Source organism: Chinchilla lanigera, unplaced genomic scaffold (genome assembly GCF_000276665.1).
Source record: "Chinchilla lanigera isolate Chin_1 unplaced genomic scaffold, ChiLan1.0 scaffold00007, whole genome shotgun sequence".
NCBI classification, from domain to species: Eukaryota; Metazoa; Chordata; class Mammalia; order Rodentia; family Chinchillidae; genus Chinchilla; species Chinchilla lanigera.
In genome coordinates this window covers 35,927,019-35,948,972 of record NW_004955408.1, presented here as the reverse complement: position 1 = coordinate 35,948,972, position 21,954 = coordinate 35,927,019, and the positions used below count along the sequence as shown (strand labels likewise).

Below are 21,954 nucleotides of genomic sequence, written 5' to 3'. Positions count from 1 at the left end.
GGGGGGGGGGGACCCTTAATCCTAGTATCACACCATGAACCAACCAATCCCAGCATCATATCCTTGATCCCAGTATTATACACTCTAAATCCAGCTACTTCCAAAAAGCCTCACCTACAACTGCATGAGGCTTTGGGGTGAACTTCTAGATACACGCCATAACAGTTACCACTATCATTGCCAGTACATCCACTAGTATGAGACAACTGACTCACACTCCTTTGCATCACTTTTACCACATGTGCAGTCTTACGCAGAGATATCCAACTGGTTATGGTAGATCATGTGCCCAAAATTGTAAGAGTCACAAGAGTTACAAGCAGAATTATCTGTCTTACTTTAGATTTCACACTGGGAGGTAGACCCTAAAGCACATAGAATAAACCCTAATATATTATAAGTCTTAATAAATATAATTTCTTACACTTTTAAAACATGATGAAAGTAATAACATGACTAATATTTTCACAAAGGTATTATATGACTGATAGCATCACCTTCATTAAAAGAAATATGACTAATATCATAAAAATTAATTGTAGAACACAGGCAAAGACTAAGTACTTGGAATCAAACCTTTGAAATCTAATTAAGCAGTAATAATTTTAAAAATAAAAGCCATAGCCCCCAAATTGATCCTGAACATACTTTAACTCAAATGGGCTTAGTAAGCCAAAAATAAACACGAGAAACAATCCAAATCAAAGCAAAAACTCTATAAGGGAGATCAGGAGAGGTCACGGAGAAGCTACCCCACATCACCACGTGTTATCACTTCTGGACAGGAGGTACAGATGATCATCTAAGTGACTTTCCAATGTAGCTACTGAAAACTACCACAGGCTAGCTTTAACAGTAACTAACAGAGTAATGTATTAGGCCCACCTCAAACTGCTGTGCGGACCATGCATCTACATACTTCAAAGAAAAAAAGTATCACCTGGTTCCTATATTACCAAACTGCTTCTATAACTTCAGGGTAAAGTCCATTATTACTCTCTTAGAATTCTATCCATATATGACCCTAAACAAATAAAATTCAAGATATGTACAAAATCCTTAAGAGAAAAATTTTGCTTACAACACACCACTGTTTTAGTTACAAGTACTTGGAATCTAGCAATGTTTTAATAAAAATGCTTCGTTAAAAAAAACCCACAGGGGCTGGGGATTTAGCTCAGTGGCAAAAGCGCCTGCCTGGCAAGCGCAAGGTCGTGAGTTCGGTTCCCGGTACCGGAGAAAAACCAAAAAAAAAAAAAAAAAAAAACAAAAAAAAAAACCCACAGAACTGAAATTTAGATTTAAAATGACAGAGTAAAGACTGGAAGCAAAATACAACTTCTATACGACCTAGAATCAAGACACTTGGCAAAAGAGCAATTTGGGAAGAAAAAAAATTTATACCCCTGGGAATTGGGAAGAAGCTGACAAAAAAACTGGAAACTATAGAAAAGATGGAAAAACTCAGCACAACACAGAAAATAGAATGAAGCACTCTAGAAAACTAACCGTGCCTCCAAGGGAGGGTGATCTGTCTCTAATAACACAAGGTTGGCCCCAAGAGGGTTGCAGCTCCAGGAGAAACAAGGGACTGGACCAGCAGTGCTAGGCACAAGCAAAGCCCACAGCTACCTTAAACTGCAAGGTACCTTAAACTACCTTAAACTGTTCCCGAGATAACAAACTTAACTACTTATCAGGCCCATTGTTTAAATACAAGATGACCAAAGAATTTTTTTCATTAATTTTTATAAAATAACAGGAAATATAAAAGGAACAATGTTATCAAATTTATTCAATATAAGAATCAATTGACTGAAATGACACCAACCCTGTGATGTCTGGGATAGTAAGTATGTAAACAAATGCACTTGCCCAAATGACCCTCAGGGTAAATTGTTAAGTGGTTAATAAAATAATTACAGAGCTTACAGAAAACACTAAGAAAAAGTTGGCTGACATAAACATAATCATATAAAACATGAATGGCCAGTTTGACAAAAAATTATGAGTCCATGACAAGGTTCCAAACAGAAATCCAGAAGATTAAAATAAAATTCTATTGAAAATGTGGGCAGCAGAAGTAACCCATGTTAGGACACTGTATCAAAACTAAAGATAGGGCTGATGCAGGAGACCATATACTCAGAGATACCATACAGAATAAAAGAAAACATGAAAAACAGATCCAACCACTGCTCTATGACACAAAGAAAACTGATCTAAGATTAATTTAAATTAGTGAAAAATCAGAAGGCTGCATGAATGGCATAAAAATTTGCTTTCAGGTCAAGTGTAGTAGCACATGCCTGTAATGCCAGCATTCTGGAGGCTGGGGCAAGAGCACTGTAGTGAGTTTGAGGTCAGCCTGGGCTACATAGTGAGAAACTGTCTCAAATAAAAATTAGTTTTCAGAAAACAGCAAAAAATTTTCCAAACATGGGGAAAGAATTTCACATACAGATAAGAAAGGCACAGTGTTTTAATTACTTTTCTCTTGTTGCTGGGACAAACTACCTGACACCCAAAGTTAAAGGAGGAGAAGTTTATTTAGCTCACAGTTTGTGGAGGTTTCAATCCATAATCGGCTGGCTCCAAGGCAGAATGGCATGGCTGAGGGGCAACAGTTCAGACCAAATACAACAAAAGCAGCAAGAGCAAAAAGGAGCAGATCAAGCCTCTTTTCCTCCCTTATATTATATGCAGGCTACCCACCCTGGGGGGGGGTCCTCTACAACCTAGGGTGTAAACAGCCACCCTAGGGCATGTCCTCTACACCCTAGGATGTAGAATTGCTGAGTCATTTAGTTAAACTTCTAAACTTCTTAAGTTGACACAATGAGCCGATCACAAACTCTAGATTCAGTTGTATCTGAAAAGCCTGCCCCTCTTATGACTGCATGAGGCTCTTGGGGAGACATTCAAACACAAACCATAACAGATATAAGGCCCAAACAGCCAAGATCAGAGAACCTCCCCATGATACATCACAGTCACAATCTCAGAAGTCTAAACAAGGACAGAATCTTAAAAGCTGTCAGACAAAAACAACAAACCACTATGAAGGTAAACCCATTAGAATTATAGCAGACTTCTCAACACACACCTTAAGGGCCAGGAGAGCTTGAAGTAAAGTGTTTAAAGTTCAAAAAGAAAAATCACCCAACCCAGATTAACAGATCCTGAAAAATTCTCTCATAATTTATGGAGAAATGAGGTCTTTCCATGACTAACAGTACCTTAACAAATTCATAACCACCAAACCACCACTACAAAAAATTCTCAAGGGTATCTTAGAGACAATAAGGCCAAAAATTCCAAAAAGTCTAATGAAATAAATAACTAAGGTAAGGTAAGCAGTTAAGCACAAAGGAGGAAAGAGCAATCAAGAACAAACAAAAAAAATTGCAAAAACAGGAAGAAGTCAATATCTTTCAATAATAACTTGATATGAATCATCTAAACTTTCTAATCAAAAGACAAAGAATGGCAGATTGGATCCAAAAACAAAACCCAAAAGCATGCTTTATACAAGAAATACATTTAATCCAAAAAGAAATTCATACAGTAAATATCAAAAAATGGAAAATATTCCATGCAATAGGATCATAAAAATTCAGAGGAGTCACTACTTGATTTACAAAGTATGCTTCAAGCCAAAACTGATCAGAAGCAGCAAAGAAGGTCACTACACAGGAGTCAACACAAACATTAAGGGCCAGGAGATCTTGGAGTGAAGTGTTTAAAGTTCAAAAAGAAAAATCACCCAGTCTCACCAGAGCAGAAATTAGTGAAACTGGGGCTAAAAATAATACAAAAACAAAACAAAACAAACAAACAAACAAAAAAAAAAAAATCAATGAATCGAGCTGGGTTTTCAAAAGGAAAAAAAAAAGAAAAACCCTTAGCCAATCTTACCCAAAAAAGGTAGAAAAAGATCCCTATCAAAGAAATTGGAAATGAAAAAGATGAAATCACAACAGATACTGCTGAAATCCAGATTAATGAAATTAAAGAAAAGAAGTACTGCCAAATTCTCTCCTGGAAGCTAGCATTACCTTGACTCCAATGGACTCTACCAAAAAAGGAAAAACTACAGAGCAATTTGTTTAATGAACATAGATGCAAACATCACTGACAAGACACTAAAAAACAAAAGGCAACAAATCAATAAAAATATCATACAGAACCAAGTAGGCTTCATCCTAGGGATGCAAGGATGGTTCAACAAACAAAAATCAATAAATGTAATACATTATGTAAACAGAAACAAGGACAAAAAAAATCTTAAGATCATCTCAACAGACAAAGAGAAAGCCTTTGACAAATAACAAAATCTGTTCATGTGAAAAGCCCTGAAGAAAATAGGTACTGAGGGACCTTATTTCAATTGATAAAAGGCATTTATGATGAACCTATCACCAACATCATATTAAATAGAGAAAAGCTGAAAGCTTTTCAGGAACACAAGGATTTCTACTTAAAATTTTAACAAGAGAAATCAAGCAAGAAAAAGAAATAGCAAGGAATACACACAGGAAAAGAAGATGATACTTTGTCAGAAAAAGAAGACATGATCCTTTACACAGATGACATAAAACTTCTACTAAAGACTCCTTCAACAAATTAAACAAATTCAACAAGGTAGTAGGATACAAATTCAACACACAAAAATTAACAGCATTCCTGTACAGCAACAATGAAACCACAAAAATCAAACTAGGAAAACAATATCACTCACAACAGTTTCAATAAAATTAAATATGTAATCATTAACAAAGGAAGTAAAAACCTCTGTAACAAAAACTACAGTATTCTACAAAAGGAGATAAAAGAGGACATCAGAAAAAAGAAACACATCCTTGTGCTTGTATAGGCAGAACTACTACTGTCAAAATGGCTATACTTTCAAAACTGATATATACATCTTAAACAGTACCAAACAAAATACCAACAGCATCCTTACAGACCTAGATAAAACAATCCTAAAATTCATATGGGACCAGAAGAGACCAGGAATAGCAAAAGGAATCCTGGCCTACAAGAGCAAAGCAGGAGGCATCACAATCCTGGATTTCAAATAAAAAACTTAACAATGTGGTACTGGCACAAAAACATACACGTGGGTCAAAAGCACTAAATAGGGCGTGAAGAAACAACCCCAGGTACATTCAGCTATGTGATCTCTGACAAAGGGGCACAAACAAATATATACTGAAGGAAAGATACCCTATCTCTTTAGCAAATGGTGTTGGGAAAACTGGCTATAGACACATAGAAAATGAAGTCTAAACCTGTATCACTCACAATGTACTAAATTAAAATAAAATGGATCAAATATCTAAATGTTAAAACAGATACAATTTTCTGGAAGATAAAATACTCCAGCTATTCCCCTTCTAGGTATCTTCACAAAAGAGTTAAAGATATCATATTACAGTGATACATGCACACCAATGTTCATTATAGCACAACTTAATAGCTAAGTCTTGGAAGTTGCCCACATGCCCATCAAAAAGTAAGACTCTTAAAGCCATAGGCACAGACAAGGACTTTCTGAACAGAACCCCAACTGTACAAGAAATAACACCAAGAATCAACAAATGGGATTATATCAAAAAGCTCTGTGCAGCAAATGAAACAACCAACATAATGAAGAGACCATGTACAAAACGTGAAAAATTTCACCAGCTCAGAGGATTAATACTTAGAATATATGAAGGACCCCCCAAATTACATCCTCCAAATAAAGACCCAATCAAAAAATGGGTAACTGAAATGAATAGACATACCTCAGAAGAAGTGGCCAATAAACTCCCAATAAATGCATGAAAAAATGTTTAGCATCAACCGTCAGTAGAAAAATACAAATTAAAACCACACTGAGATTCCATCTTACTCCACAAATAATGGCTACTGTCAAGCAGTCAATAACTAGTGTTGGTGGTACTGCAGAGACAAAAAGGAAGCCTTCTGGACGGTTGGTGGCATTGTAAATTAGCACAAACACGAAGGAAATTACTATGGAGATTCCTAAAAAACTGAAAATAGAGATCAATTTGACCCAGCTACTCCCCTAAGTATCTTCCCAAGAGTTAAAGACATCATATTATAGAGATACATGCATACCCATGTTTATGACAGCACAATTCTTTTTTTTTCATTTGTTTGTTTTTGCTTTTCTTCCAGTACCAGGAATCAAACTCACGACCTTGCGCTTGCCAGGCAGGTGCTTTGCCGCTGAGCTAAATCCCCAGCCCTGACAGCACAATTTTTAATAGCTAAATCTTCAAAGTGGCCCATGTGCCCATCAACGGATGAACTTATAAAGAAAATGTGATATTTATACACAAAGAGGTATTTCTGTTATAAAGATGGATAAATTTGAATTGTTTGAAGGAAAACTGGTACATCTTGAGACTGTGATGCTAAGTGAAATAAATCAGACACATAGAATAGTTTTTGCTTTGCATTTTGCATGGTTTCTCTTATATGAGAAAAACTGATGTATAAATAAATTAAAGAGCAACATAAAAGACAGACAGCTGGGTATGGGGAAGTAAACCAGCATTCCCAGCACTTGGGAGGCTCAGACAGGAGGATCATCCTGAGTTTGTGGCCAGCCTGCACTACACAGCAAGACCATGTCTCAGAAAAAAAAAAGACAGTAGGAAACAGGGACATACATGTTTCTCTAATGTGAAGGGAATCAAGCGATGGAGGGAGGATGGAAAATGAAGGAAAGGAGCTGAAAAAAGAAGTTACGATGTATTAAGTACATGTACCAACTCCTCACAATGAACGTAATCATTATATACTGTAAATATGTGCTAATAAAAATTTAAAATAAAGTCAAACCTGAATTTAATTATTTTAATGTTTTCTTAACCCAAACACAAACTACACTTCCATACTTTTGTTGAGTTTTGAATTAGAATATGCTAGAAATATATTTACATTAAATGTAAATAGAAGTAATTAAAAGATCATTTAAACTATTTTTTAGTGGCTCATATTCTGTCACTCTTCTTCATCTCATCTAGAAATACCACAATTTCCTAAAAATTAATCCAGATCTTAAATGAATTTTTGCTCCAAAAGATGCAATACAGCTTATTTTCAGGTGATGTCTCATTTTTTCATGTATAACAATCTATAGTTATTCATATACAAAAATCTATTCTCATGCAAACGTAGTCATGTCATCTTCTAGAATATCATAACTCTTCAAACCCCAAATTCCAGCTTGAATTTCTTATGACTCCATTTCCTATAGAACTATTGGCCCCAATTTCTCAAGTCCAGCATCTAGTCCTTAAATGAGCACTTCTGTTCACATACGCTGCCCATAGTGCACGGCAAAGCTGTCAGTGCTTATATCCCATGAACTCTTCACCCAAGTCACAACCTCTTGCACCCTGGTATTCACAAAGTTTTCCTTATATCAAGTGTTAAGAGAATACTTAGCAGACAGGAGTGGTAATTTTTTGCTGGGACAGTTAAGAATGATGGCCCACAGAAAAACAACAAAAAAATTGAAGGCACCAAAATTCAGAAAAAGTTTCTTTATTTCATGTGAGTGCATTAAATAAATCTGTTATAACAGGTGACATATTGAATTTATAAAGATTCATGTTAGACACAGTCATGTCCTTTCATTATCAAGTGTGCATAATATTCATACATTGTGCCTGTACTATGATTGGTCATTCAGCAATAAGTCTCAAGTTCATCTATCTACACAGGTGTTTACCTCTTGTCTAAAAGTGCTCCCTTGGGTATTTACACATACATAATTATGATTTAGATTAAGTACTAATGTCAATAATATTTATTTATATTTAATTAATTATAATTCATATGTCTGTCATATGCTACAATGGATGTACTTAATAGGTCCATCCAACTGATGACCTTAAGTAGGGATTATTTGGAGGATAGGGCTTATACTATATGCATACTGAAAAATCATGCTAGGGCTTATTTCTGGTTAGGTCTTATTTTGAGGGAAATATGACAGGTAAATTTCTGGAGATTTTTTTTCCACATCAATAAATTACTGCCATTAATGTAAATGTCAGTTTTAAACACTCAAATATTTTCAGAATTCAAATTCTCACACTATTTGCTGACCTATAACATATTAGCAATCTTCATACATATATTAATATTCTATCATACTTAAACATATATATTAGTACTATTATTTTCTGTAAAAGTGATAATTCCGAAACATAAATACACTATCACTGCTATCTGTTCTTTCATATATTTATTAATTTATTTTATATTTTTATCTGGACTTTTAGTTGTTAACTGGTTCCTAATTATAAAGGCTTTGCAATATTTTATTCACTAGAGCATTAGAAGTTGAGAAGGGTCTAACATATTCTGGTAGAAAACAGAATTTCTGAGGTCTCTTTTGGACATATGTACTCCTGTTTTTGTGTTATTTTTGGAAACTTGAATCATTTGTTTATATTTTAACTTTTATACACGTTCACCATACATTCAATAGAAATATTATCTGATCAATTCAAAATGCCATAAAAATAATATTCCTAATAAGATGTCTGAAATCATTACACATGTCCAGTTATTTTTAAAACAGAAAGCAGAGAAGAATAAAGGAAAACTATATATGTTGTGCAGCTATTATTAACTGTGTTGCATAATAACCCTTGTGGAGAGTTAATCATTTTATCTCCTCTTACATTTCATTACATGGCCAAGGAAAAGAAACTTTGACAAGGTTAAAGACAAAACCCCTCTACTGAACTAGGAAAGAATAAAGCTGTTGGCTGTTCAGTCATTTTTTAAACAAGTATTTCTTGAGCTCCTTGTATTAGGTCCTATTACCAGTGAGATTCCTTACTTTATAGAAGCTAACATTAAATTATAAAGTAAAAAAAGAAGGCATTAATTTAGTTACTACAAAGTAACAAGTACTATGAAAAGGAGATATAAAGTAGGAAGACTAGATGATCAGGCCCAGGAAAAACTTCCTTCAGGATGTGACATTTAATAACTGAATACAGCAGTAAATGGAGGGAACTGAAGAAGGAGGAGAGTGTTTTCTAGGTAGAGGGAACAGAATCTAAAGAAACCCAGACAGACAAAAGAAAACTATATATATATCTGATGAAGTGAAAGTATTGATGGCTAGAAAGGAGCAAAATGGTATAAATATACAATTAGCGATACAACATTCTATCATAAGGAAATGAATAAGCTGTTAAAATAGAGAAATGAAACAAATTTACAAAAGCAATTTTGGTTACAAAAGCAGAACTGTACTGGAATAGGCTAAAGACCATACAAATAAACACAATTTACTCAAAAGTATGAGTGAGGTGAGTATGACTGAGGTGAATTACTACTTTCACCAGATGTTAGATTTATTTCAACATGTTTAAAGGTTGATGATAAGAGGCCAAAGAGGCCGATATTGAAAATGGAGGAGAAAGAAGTCACCAGCGTGACTGGAAGAATGGTACTTCAGAGCACAGGAAATCATGGCTACCCAGGTAATCACGCCAGTATGTTATTTTCTTCAATAATGCTTAATTTCATCCAAGATCAGATACCTCGTTCATATGTGCAGGCAAGACTAGCGGAGAAAGAACTTGTGGACAGGAAAAGAGAGTAAACTAATGTGCCACAGTCTATGAAGCAGAGAGGAAGATAATGAAAATAGGAAGGTTCTAATCAAAAGATTTCAATGCAGACACATGGGAGGAGCATCATCAGAGACAAGATGTCTGTATTTGTTGTTTTACAGTTGGGAAAATTCCAATAATGACTCAAAACGTAGCCCTGTGTAGGTAGAGTTCAATGTTAGAGCTAAGAAGGTAAGGAATTTTTCCAACAACAATGCTCTTTGTATAGGACCCTTGTGCTTTTGTTATCATTTATTCTCTCAGAGATCTGCGCAATAAAACAGACTGGAGCTCCTCCTCACTCCATCCTCTCTCAAATTACATCGATTCTCACAGACTAAAGACCAAAGGGAAAGCAAGGTGATTCCTAAGGCAAAAGAAAGCTAAGGAATGACTGCCGGAGCATACTTTCTGTTTTTCAAACTACTTTGTAAAACAGAGATCTTTTTATTCAATCAATATCTTACATGGAAATACAAACAGTAAAACAGAAAATTACAGCATCTCTACTAGAAGTGTATCTAGGTCCTGTTAAACTCCATGCTTGCCCTTGTGCTTCCCACATAATTTTATCTTGCAGCAACCTGGGATATTCAAAACAAATTGACCTTTTTGTTTATGATTAAGATAAAAAATTAAAATCCATGCTTTATTAAAACATTCTGTAGTTGGGATATTGTGGATCACTTAGGTTGAGACAATATAGAAATCTATGGGTACAAAGATCTAGAAAATAAGAAATAATTCAGAAACCACTTTCTATACTCAGCAATAGAAAATGCTCATTTTTGAGGAAAAACATATACGTGCCCACACTTTCCCTATGCATTCTGTATATTTACCTTCATTCACTGCAGTCTAAATTCTTGGCAGAAAGCTGTAATATTCCCATTTTGTAAAACAGGAAGTTAAGTTCTAGAGAGGTCAAGTAACTTAATTACAGTCAAAAAGTTAATAAGGCCAGGATTCAAAGTATCTGATCCCAAAGTCCCAAGCCCATTATATCACACTGCCTCCAAGTTCATAAATGTTAAACTATTCCTGTATTAACATTTTTATATAAAATCCTCTGGCTAAAAGACCATAAAGTGTTTCCTCACACATACTATTAAAAATAGCTCAACCCTTGAGAATTACACACTGCTTTGTAGTAATAATGTATATTATAGTTATTCTAATGCATCTCTGCTCAATCTGTTTTGTTTTTGGTAAGTAATGATTCTCCCTAATGTTTTAGAGTAAATTTGGTATTTCTTCTTTAGGCTTAGTGTTCATTAAATTCTCTCAAATGACAGCCAAGTATTCTAAGTAACCCTGAACATACAACTCCCCATTTCATTACACAATACTACCATTTATTTACAAATTAGAAACCTATGGATTCTTTTTAATTTCTTCCCTATTTTTCCCTCACTTCCCTTCCTACTTTCCATCTTCAGGTTTACTAGTAGACTGGTATACTCTCAGCTGTTAAAAAATAGTCATTTTTCTTTTGCCTCAGGGTCTATGTACCTTCAACTGTCACTGCTAAAAAAATATTCCTCCCTCCTCAAAACAAACCTAGTTGCTTTTTTCTGGAGGTCTCAACATCAGTGTTACCTCTTCAGAGATCACTATACCTATCATAGTTTGCTCTCTGATCTCACCAACCTTTTTAGTTGCATTTTTCATACAACATCTTCCAATTTATTTATTTGACTGTTTTTGTCTATGTACGTCGCCAAGAAAAAGTAAACCCCCTAAGACAGATATGTCTGTCTTACTCTTTATGTCCATTTTTAAATAAATATACCTGTCACAAGTTAGATGTTTACTAAGTATTTACTGAATGAATGAATATATTAGAAAGTTTACATGAAGAAATACTGAGATGCTAGCCAATTACATAACACGTTACCACTGGGGTAAGGTAAGTAAGGGCAAAAAGATAAACGTTAAAGACCACCTTCTTAAAATCATCTTTTTCTTTCTCATTTTGATGGATCAAACAATTCTAACATGATCTAGAACAGTGGTTCTCAAAGTGTTATCCATGGAGCAGCAATATCAGGACAACTATGCTTTTTCAAAATGATGGTTCTCTGCAATTGTTGACTTCAACTGAACAGACTTATTCCACATGATTATTTCCTTCTCTGTGTGGATTTTTAAAAGTAACTGTGCTTTATATTTTTTAAAATCTGTGACTCAAAAAATTTAGGAGCAATACTGAATGGACATAAGCTTAATCTATCCTTCTACTGCTTTCTTTCACATTAATTGTAAACTATTGGCTGAGTTTTGATTTACTTGGTGTTATTTCATCCCATTTCTGAAGCTGGGAGATATAAGGTATAATCTTGGTCAACAATAAGGACATTTCGTGAATATCCTGTACACATAAATATCACTGTTCAGAACTCACATATTGAATACCCATAGACCACACAACTACGTAACTAGTTCTAGAGACCTCAATTTATTCTAATATTATAGTACATCTGAAAAATAAAATAGATTTGTTATTAAAATAAAGGCATAGAAAGAATAATACTTTAAAAACATTTTCCCTTCTTTCCTCTTCCCTTCTCTTTCCCTCTTTCCTTTCCTTTTTCTTTTCACCTTGATAAGCTATACATAATATAAAACTTACAAATTAGCAACTTTTAAATATACAGTTCTGTGGTATCAAAGCCATTCATATTGTTGTACAACCATTTCCAGAGTCTTTTCATCCTCCTCAATGCACTGTACCCATCAAACAATAATTCCTCATTCCCCTTGGACCCCAAATAGCTACTATTCTATTTTCTACCTCCATGAAATTGATGATTCTAGGTACCTCATAGAACATTTAGAATAGACAAAGAAACAGCATGAATATTCCTTCAAAATATAGGTAGCATTAAGATAAAATTTTTCTTTACATAATTTTTCTCACTCTGCATCTGCCTATTTCTTCTCCCCTTTCACCCCTAAGCAGTGTAAATTTGATGCCTATTCCTTTAAAAATCCAGTTTTTCTCCCCTACCTCCATCCAGCCTTAGATATTAATTTAAGCTAAATTTTTTCAGCAAGAAGTCATGGTGCACACCTGTAATCCCACTACTCTGGGAGCCTAAAACACTGGCTTGTAAGTGCAATTCCTCAACATTCTATGCACTTATCAATACGTAATATATACAATGACTGGGCTGAAAGATGTATTTTTCTTCTCTTATGTTATTCTGTAAGCACTAGGCATACAGCAAGGTAAAATATTTTCTTTGGGACATCAAAGCACTGCATGAGATGATACAAATAAAACTTGCTAGAACTTTCCCAAGAGTGCTTCCCACACAGAAAGCCAATTGTTCTGGATATAACTGTTTGGTTACTTACAAAGTTTTAAACTTGGAATTAAAAGGCCTGAGTTCAAGTCTGTAAGCTTCGTAAATACTGTAATAATAAAACAAAAAACAATTAATCTTATTTACTAATCTTACTGTAATCTTACTTTATAGTTTACAATGTATTTCCCATAAACAATTATAATCATTACCAACTTTCTGGGGCAACTACTATTACTGACATTTTATAGAGAAACAAACTCAGGTCCCTAATGCTGGAAGTATATTTATGTACGCTAGCTGTACATTGTCCAGATATACCACACTGGCTGCAGAAAAGCGCCCAGAGCTTGGGATGACGCTCTTCATGAGTTTGCCACCACAGCTGACCTACAAGAATCAATGCATGTTCCCAAAATGGATTTGATCACAAAGGGTAAGGGAGACCATTTCAGTGTAATGAAATATGTAATGAAATATGATGAACTGAATGCTTATGCTTGTATGCTCCCAAATTTATGCACTGAAGCCTTAAACCCCAATGTAGCTGTACTTGGAAATGATTTAAATGAGATCACAAGAGCAGGGCTATGATTTAATAGGATTAATGTCATTAAAAGAACAGACACCCAGAGCTTATCCCCACCCCTATATGAACACAAAGGAAAGGCAAGAAGCATGTACTCTAAGTACAGAGCAAGAAGGTGTTCATCTACAAGCTAGAAAGACAGCATTCACTAGAAATGAATTCTGCCAGCAGCTTAATTCCTAACTTCTCAAGCTACAGAAAGATAAGAAACAAGTATGTATTGTTTAAGCCACTCAGTGGTACTTTGTTATGGTAATCATGGTAGACTAATACAATGAGTACAGAAGATGCATAAGAGTGGCCAGATGGACGGCACACACCTATAATCTCAGTAGTCTCAAAGACTAAGGCATGAAGTTCTTAAATTTGAGCCTGGCCCGAAAAACTTATTGACATTATAACATCCTGTCTAAAAATAAAAAAAAAGCTGGAGATGTAGCTCAGCGTAAAGGACTTGTGTTCAACTCTAAGTACTCCACTCCCCTAAAAAGAGTGGCTACATTTTCATCATATGAAAGCACAATTACCAAAAATACAATATGGTTAAATATAGTCCTTATCAGAGCTGTGCTTAGAGCCAAGAACCAAAACCAGGGGACTGACAGGCTAAAGCAGTTATTTAATGGCATGAAGTATCCTCACCATAGTCACTATTTCAAAGAGGAAACCAGATTTTTTTCAAGCTTTTCTGACTTAAATTCTCTTTCTTCATGCACAGCCAGTTCTAATCACTGTCTCAGAGGCTTTCCTAGGCCTTCAACAGCACAAGATCACTGTAGCAACTTCAAATGAGCACACACTTTCTTCAGATACTGCATGTTAAAAAACTGGAAAAGCTTTAAGCTATAGAATGAGGGCAATACTGTTTTATCCATGTCTTTTCATATCTTGGCCATGATTCACTTGATGCAGAATAAACAAGATAACTCTGCAAGGGCAAAGCATTTTTGTCACTTCCAAAGTCTTTAAGGGGTGTGTATCAGTCAGGGTTTACTAGAGGAACAGATATAATACAAGATAAACAAATGTACAAGGGATTACAAGTTTGGCTTACAATGGTCAGCTACAGAGTTGGATGAGGAAGCGTGCAGAGGGTGTCTGCACGCTGGAGACTGAAGAGCCCAGCCCCAGGCCTGGAACTCGCTGCAGTGTCCATGCAAGTCTGTATCAAAAGGCTGATGGGTCTGCGACGGAATGCTGAAGAATCTACGATGAAGGCTGGAGAGCCAACACCAGACAGCTGAGGAGTCCAGACAGAAGCCCAACAGTCTGCACCAGAAGCCAGGAGACAACCAAGCTGAAGGCGAAGACCAGAGCTCCTCTGAAGAACCAGCAGCCAGTCCTTCCTCAATTCCTTTTTTTATGCAGTCTACCCCCTCTGGAGAGGTGGCGGTCATCCTCTACACCCACACCCTCTGCATGCCTGCCTCTTGCACAGGCTCAGGATGAATACAAAGTAAGCACCCTAGACCCCTTCTGAATTGCATAGTTAACCTTCTAAACTTCTCAAATTAACACAATAAACAACATCCCAGAAGGGTAAGGGCTTGTCCTTTTCACTCCAAGAGGCAGAACTGCTGAGTCCCTTAGCCAAACCTCTAGACTCCCCAAGTTGGCACAATGTATCAACCATAACAGGGTGTCAACTCCAAAGTCTTTACACTTTAAGGGGTGGCTACCCTTGTAGCCACCAAGGATTTGAAAGAGATCCCAGGACACAGATGAAAGACCCTATTCAGGCTTTGCCAGGGTTATCTTATGATTCATTAAGTGACTATATGCAAAATATCATATTTGATCTGTGTAACACAATCTCCTTGATAAAAATATAAACTTTCCTCCCCTATAGTCATGAAAGTAACTCTCAATAAGTTTTAAAGTCCAAAGCCACACTTATTTTACTGCTTCACACATTATTAGAAAGTATTTACAGAACTTCCTTGAAGGAAAGATATGTGCTCATTTCTAAATGACTACTAATAAGGAAATCAAAAACTTTAAGCCCACAGATCCCTGTTTTTATCAACTTCTGCCTCTTGCCTTGGGGTGCAACAGGAAACATTCTGTGCTTGTCCTGTAACCACAATGTAGGTAATCACAAAATATTCCCATTAACTTTTGCCTTGCACTCAAAACCCCCAACCTCAAAGCATAACAACAACCGCTAAACTGTTTTTGTAAACTTCCTCTTTGCCTGACCTCAACCCAACCCAACCAAAGTCAGAGTATAAAGCCTGTCCTGCCCCACTACTTGGGCTCCAAAATTTGGAGTGCATAGCTCCTCTAGGTCAGCCAGCTTAATAAAAAAGCTTAGTTTCCTATACCTCTTTGAGTGCTTGTTCAGTTTCTTGCACCATCAGAGATCTACAGTTCCTACAACATTTGGTTCCCTGACTGGGAAACCAACCATGCTGGCCCTTTCAGTCACTAGCTTGGAGCTGGGAGCAGCTGCTGGAAGCCCTCTCCAGGGAACAAGGTGGCACACTACTGCTCCACTTCAGGGGTTCCTCCTGCATTGAGGGAGAGTGGCCAATGGCTGACCAGTGGCTATGCCTGTTTCTTCTGACTGGACTCAGAAGAGGTACGCAAAGCCCCACAAAGACTTTAGGACAAAGTAAGGCCCCAGGGCCCAGGCCAAATATAGTTAGGCCCGTCCCACTGGACAGAAGGAGAGCTTGTTCACCTCAGCCTTGGAACTAAGACATTAGTCAGAGTTCTCCTGGGAAGAGGGAAACAATGTTTTAAACTCTGAGTGCCTGTTTGTGTGTGAGTGAATATAACCCATTCATGGCTTGCAATGACTAGTTTTTGTGGCTTCACAGCAAGGAAGCACTGAACCACAGAGTCTGAGTGGGCCCTTACCTGAGGTAACATGGTCACATCACACAGCGTAACAGTGACCACCCCCACTCCTGTCATAAGAGGCTAACCAAGTCCTTAGCCAAGACACACCTGAGTTCCCAAGAGGGACACAGCCAGGCAGGTATCCTGGTGGTCTCCATTGGGAAGCACCCAGCCTCTGTCTGTCATGCACCATTTGAGGGCACCACATATACCATGGGAAGCACATACAAGCCCACTGTCTTAGACTGTATGTTGTTAAATTTTAAAAAAGGCTTCTCTGGAGATTATGGCATCAAGATGAAACTGTCCAAGCTTAAAATGCTCTGTGAAATTGAGTGGCCTATGGTCAATACTGGCTGGCCACTAGAAGGAGTAGACGTGCCCACAGTCCAAGCAGTCTGGAAGGTTGTTACAGGCAAGCTCAGACATACTGATCAGTTTCCTTACATTGCTTCTTGGTTGGACACTGCCCAGACCCTCCCACTTTGGGTTCAATTCTGCCTTAAAAGGAAGGGACAGTGTCAGGTGAAGCCCGTCTACCAAGCCCACCAGAGGAAGACCTCTTGTGACCACCTTGTCTTGGTTACTTTTCTCTCGTTGCTGGGACAAAATATCTGATGCCCAAAATTAAGAAAGGAAAGGTTTATTTCGCTTACAGTTTGTGGAGGTGTCAGTCCATACTTGGCAGATTACAAGGCAGAGGGGCACATGGCAGACAGCTACAGCTCAGGGTGGCAGAACACAGCAAAAGCAACAAGCACACACCAGGGCAGAATGGCCTCAAGCACCCTTTTCCTCTCCCTTACATATGCAAACTATCCACCCCAGGGAGAGCGGGTGTAGCTCTCACACCCATAATCAATCAAACTCTAAAAGCCTGCCCCATGATCTGCATGAGGCTTTGGGGGGACACACAGACACAAACCATAACAACCTTACACCCCAGAACCACCATCTGCACCGCTATTGCCTGCTCCTGCCCTTCCTGAGACTCTGCCACCCTCAAACCAGCTGTTAATCCTCAAACCAGCCTTCATCACCTGACCAGGCAGCCCCGCCACCTCCACTGCTACCACCATCTCCTGCTAGTCTGTTCCTCAATCCTCCAGCAGGCCAATCTCCTGCTATCCCCATTCTCTACCCACCTGCACCAGCTTCCCTTCCTCCTACCATCTGGAGACACCCCTGGATCAGACGCATTCCTCTGCCTGAGGCTGGCCTCCCAGAGGCAACCACTCTTCCCCTTTAAATGGGAGGATCCTGACTCTGGGCAAAAGATACAACTGACATGGACCAGACTTCCTCAAGGTTTCAAAAACTCTCCCACCCTGGTCAGACAGTTCCAGGTGCTGGTCTGTCTGCCTCCACAGGGGACAAACTAAATTGCACACCACTCCAGTATGTAGATAACCTCTCACTGGCAAGTGAGATCAAATAAGACTGTTACAAGGGAACACAGGCCCTCCTGCAGCTGCTCATGGACACAGGTTACAAGGTGTCCTGGGGAAAGGCCCAGATATGTTGACCTCCTTTTCCATATCTAGTGTTCACTGCTACCAAAGGACATTGATCCCTTGGGCCTGAAAGAAAACAAGTTGTCTGTTCCCTCCCAAGCCATACAACATAAGACAACTCTGTGAGTTCCTGGGGCTGGCTGGGTTCAGCAGTTTAATCACTTAATTTCACAAGTCTGACATAACAGTGTGTATACTGTCACTATAGAGTTATGTTATCCATAAATTCTTCAGGCAAAATTAGTGTTGCCTAATTCAATTTAAGGGAATGATGCACGTATAAAATATACCCAGCTAGGCTAGGTCTTAATCACTCTCTACCCCAAACACATATACTTTCTTATAGAAAATACATTTATCAGAAACCACTAGGATACATCACAAGCCATCCTGGTGCCTTGACAGCTAAGTATAGAACAACAGTTACTAAAGGTTATAGCCCACGATCAATTAAAATTTTACACTCACACACATTCCACATACATAATAATATACAGAGCCACATTTATAAATAAAAATTCATTTGCATATGTTTTGTTCAGTTGAATAACTTCACATGTAGATTTTTAGGTGTTAAAAGTAGCTAGAACAAAGTTTCGTTAAGTTGGGCATAGTAGCGCATGCCTGTAATCCCAGCACTCAGGAGGCTGAGGCAGGAGGATCATTGTGAGTTCAAGACAAGCCTGGGCTACAAAGTGACTTCAAGACCAGCCTGAACTGCATAGTGAGACCCCATCTCAAAAGACAAAAAAAAAAAAAAAGTTTTGTTAAATATATAAATCAAAAAAACTTTGTTGCCCATAAACATAGAAGTAAGTACCTATATCTATCCTGACTGTTCATGCCAAGAAAGACTTCCTTTGGATGATTTTATCTAACTGCTACGGTAACAATTCTTTTCACTATATTTTAATTGTAAGCAAAGTAGTTTAACAATTAGATATACTCCAAATAGAAAGGTTACTAATATGATCTTAGTGAAATCATTCTTTCTTTTATAAATTTACGGTATGAACAAAGGTTAAAATGTTTCATACGAGACACAAAAGAAAAAAAAAAGCACTATGTCCTAATGTATTGTCTAGATCATAAATAATGGGAAAAATAAATAGAAACAACTATATTAGTTATTGTAAGATCTAGATCTGATTATCACTTGTTAATCACAACACTGTCCTAGTGAATTAACTATCTTGGCTTCAGTTTTCTCTCATTTGCAAAATGAAAGTAGCAACACACACAGTACATTCCACACTAGTGAGAAGCATTAAAATAACAAATGACACATATCCGATTTCTTACATATTATAAAAATATGAGACTCAGAAAATAGACTTCTCATACTTTGCAAAAATGACTTAAAATCAAGGTTAATTACCAAAATATTTTATTCACCGTTTAATTTATTTTACCAAAAAAATAAAAGTTTAAATCTTTAAACCTTTATACTTATTTTTCTTTGTTATAGGAGTCAAATATCATATCAATTCACTTATCTAAAATTTTCAAATGATCTAAAATCAATACACATAAAACCTTAGATTGTGAGCACCATAACTGGTTCTGAATGTTCTGCAAAATGAGCAAACATTTCTAATAAATTTTTTAACTTAATAAATGAACAATGTCTTGCATTATGAGTAATTTGTAACATTGAAAGTCACATGATCACAACTGAGCCAATGGTTCACCTCCCCCTCCATGGCATTGTGGGTGACCATCTCCCAACACCAAGAGGTTATAGAGGACAGCTTGTCTGCAGAGGAGGAGAAGAAAAAGGCAGAGGAATTCCTTGCTCCAAATGAGATTAGAGAAATGTGTAAAATGTGGGAAATTCCAAAATTTTGTAGAAAAGTACTACCTGAATAGGCCTGTAGCACTGTGAACAATGAATCTATTTAATGACAATGCACCGTCACATTTCCATGAAATTCTCAAAAGGAGGCAAAACAAATATCATTGGATAGGTTCTTTGTTATAGTGACACAAAAAGAAAAAGACTCCATTGAGCCAATAGATAGCAGTGATTCCATTAGTGACATTAGTGATAGAGAAAGTCATCCTACACAATAACCCTCCTCTCTCATCTCTCACACCAGCCATGAAGGTTTTCAAAGGTAAGTGCAGGTTAATTTGTTTTTCTGTATACTTTGTATTTTCTTTATTATATTATGGTACAGTATTGCAATAATTTTCATGTGAACATTTTTGGGTTGTGTAATGAGTCATTTGAGTTTCCATTATTTCTTATGGGGAAATGTGCTGTGATACCCAAGTGCTTAGGATGACAAGCATGTTTCTGGAACAAATTATGTTTGGAAACTGAAGTCTTACTATATATACAAGGCACATTATTAAATTCCAAATATTCCATGTCCTTTCACAAATGGATTCATTACATTGCATATTGCAAGGCCTCTTTCTTCAGTTTTTCTCTTGCATTTATATTCAACTTATATCTAATCTTATCTGAGGTACTTTCTGCTACCAAACATTTAGAGAAAAAGGAAAGGAAACTCAATTTATTCAGCTCCTACATACCTGGTGTTACATCATTATAGATATATTATCTCAGTTAACCCTCAGAATAACTGACTTCTACTGCTTTACTGAAAGGAATGGTTAATGATTAATTATTTGATCAGTCTTGCGTGTCTCTATTTGTTTTCCCGAGAAACCACTTTGAAGATATCAATACGTAATACAACAACCATTGTTAATTTCCTACCACTTTGTCTGTATTTCTGTATTGCTTATATTGTTCTTATGCTATTTTATAAATGGATGTCTGTTTGTTAATATGTTTTGCTTCTTTTATTTTAAAATAAATTTTTAAAGAATTTTAAACATCCCTCAGAACAATCCTAGGAAATGAATATTCATAACCCCATTTTTAAAGATGAGAAAGGTAAGAACTATAGTATAGGAAGAATTTTAAAAGGTCTGCTGAATCCAAAGCCTGTCATCTTCATATCAAATCAATAGTTTCTAGACTTTTAGATCTCAGACTGGTATAATATAAACACAGACACACAGAGACAACTGGTGGACTTCCTGGGGATGTCACTATTTTATTATCTAACAAATGAGAGGTTTTTTTATCAAAGCTCTACTATCTATCATTTTCACTATTTTATAAAATAAAATTATATTAACATGAAAAAGAACAGAAGGATATAATCTGATAGAACCAAACCTTTTGAAGGAAGAATATTTGATAGTCTCATGCTAATATTTTCATTGCAGAGGAGTACCAGTTCTCCAGCTGACAGCGAGAATAACCACACTGAATCTGACTGTTTCCCCTAAGGGAGAAGCAGAACACAAGACTCACACACTCCTCCCAATTTCAGTACAATGGTGATGAGAATAAATGTTGCATTGACTAATATGCTAGGTTTTCTCTGAAAATTTTACATGCCAAGGTTCTAAGGACAAAGACAGTTACAGAGACTTAATAAGCTAAAGAAGCTTCTGGTCTTAACAGATGTGTTTATTTTCAATGTTACTCTGTTTTCAGACAGCAGTTCTATGATTTTTCCTTCTAAAAAAGTCTATCTATTCGATATAATCAAAACACCTGCTAAAGAGTAGATACCCATTACCTTGTACTTAAGAGGCTCATCCATCTTCAGCTGTTTTCCTGTCACCCTAACCTTATCTATCACATTTTAGTAAAAAAAAGCAACAGTCTTGTCTTCCTCATGTTTTGATGCAAGCATCTGATGCTAGAAAACTAAGTTAATATTTGTTGATCATTATACAATGGGTTTTCCTCATTGATAATGCCAGAACAAATATTATTTTTAACAGAATGTGTACAAAAATTTCAGAATTTATAATTTAAAAAAATAGTTTGTTTTCAAAACTGTGGCCAGCAGCAAAAGTCCTAACAATTCTAAAATGTACATATCTAAGTACTCACTACAGTCTCCCCCTTATCTCTATTTCTGGATTCATTTACTTGCTAGGTAGAAAATGGGATCAAGGGATTAAAAAAAAGGAAGGGAACAGGGAGAAAACAACCTTTGCTGTCCCAC

General features: G+C 36.6%; 1 protein-coding gene across 2 annotated transcripts in view; it reads right to left on the bottom strand.

Annotated features, from left to right (window-relative positions):
- The window catches only part of Commd10 (COMM domain containing 10), a 157,091-nt gene that overhangs the window by 96,113 nt on the left and 39,024 nt on the right, over positions 1-21,954 (bottom strand). Inside the window, exon 6 of one of the 2 annotated variants that reach the window (XM_005376533.2) lies at positions 21,111-21,219. The exons of the other annotated variant lie outside the window; for it this stretch is intronic. Coding sequence (XP_005376590.1) covers positions 21,111-21,219 — 109 coding nt within the window. The remainder of the gene's footprint in view (positions 1-21,110; positions 21,220-21,954) is intronic. 2 annotated transcript variants of the gene reach the window in all.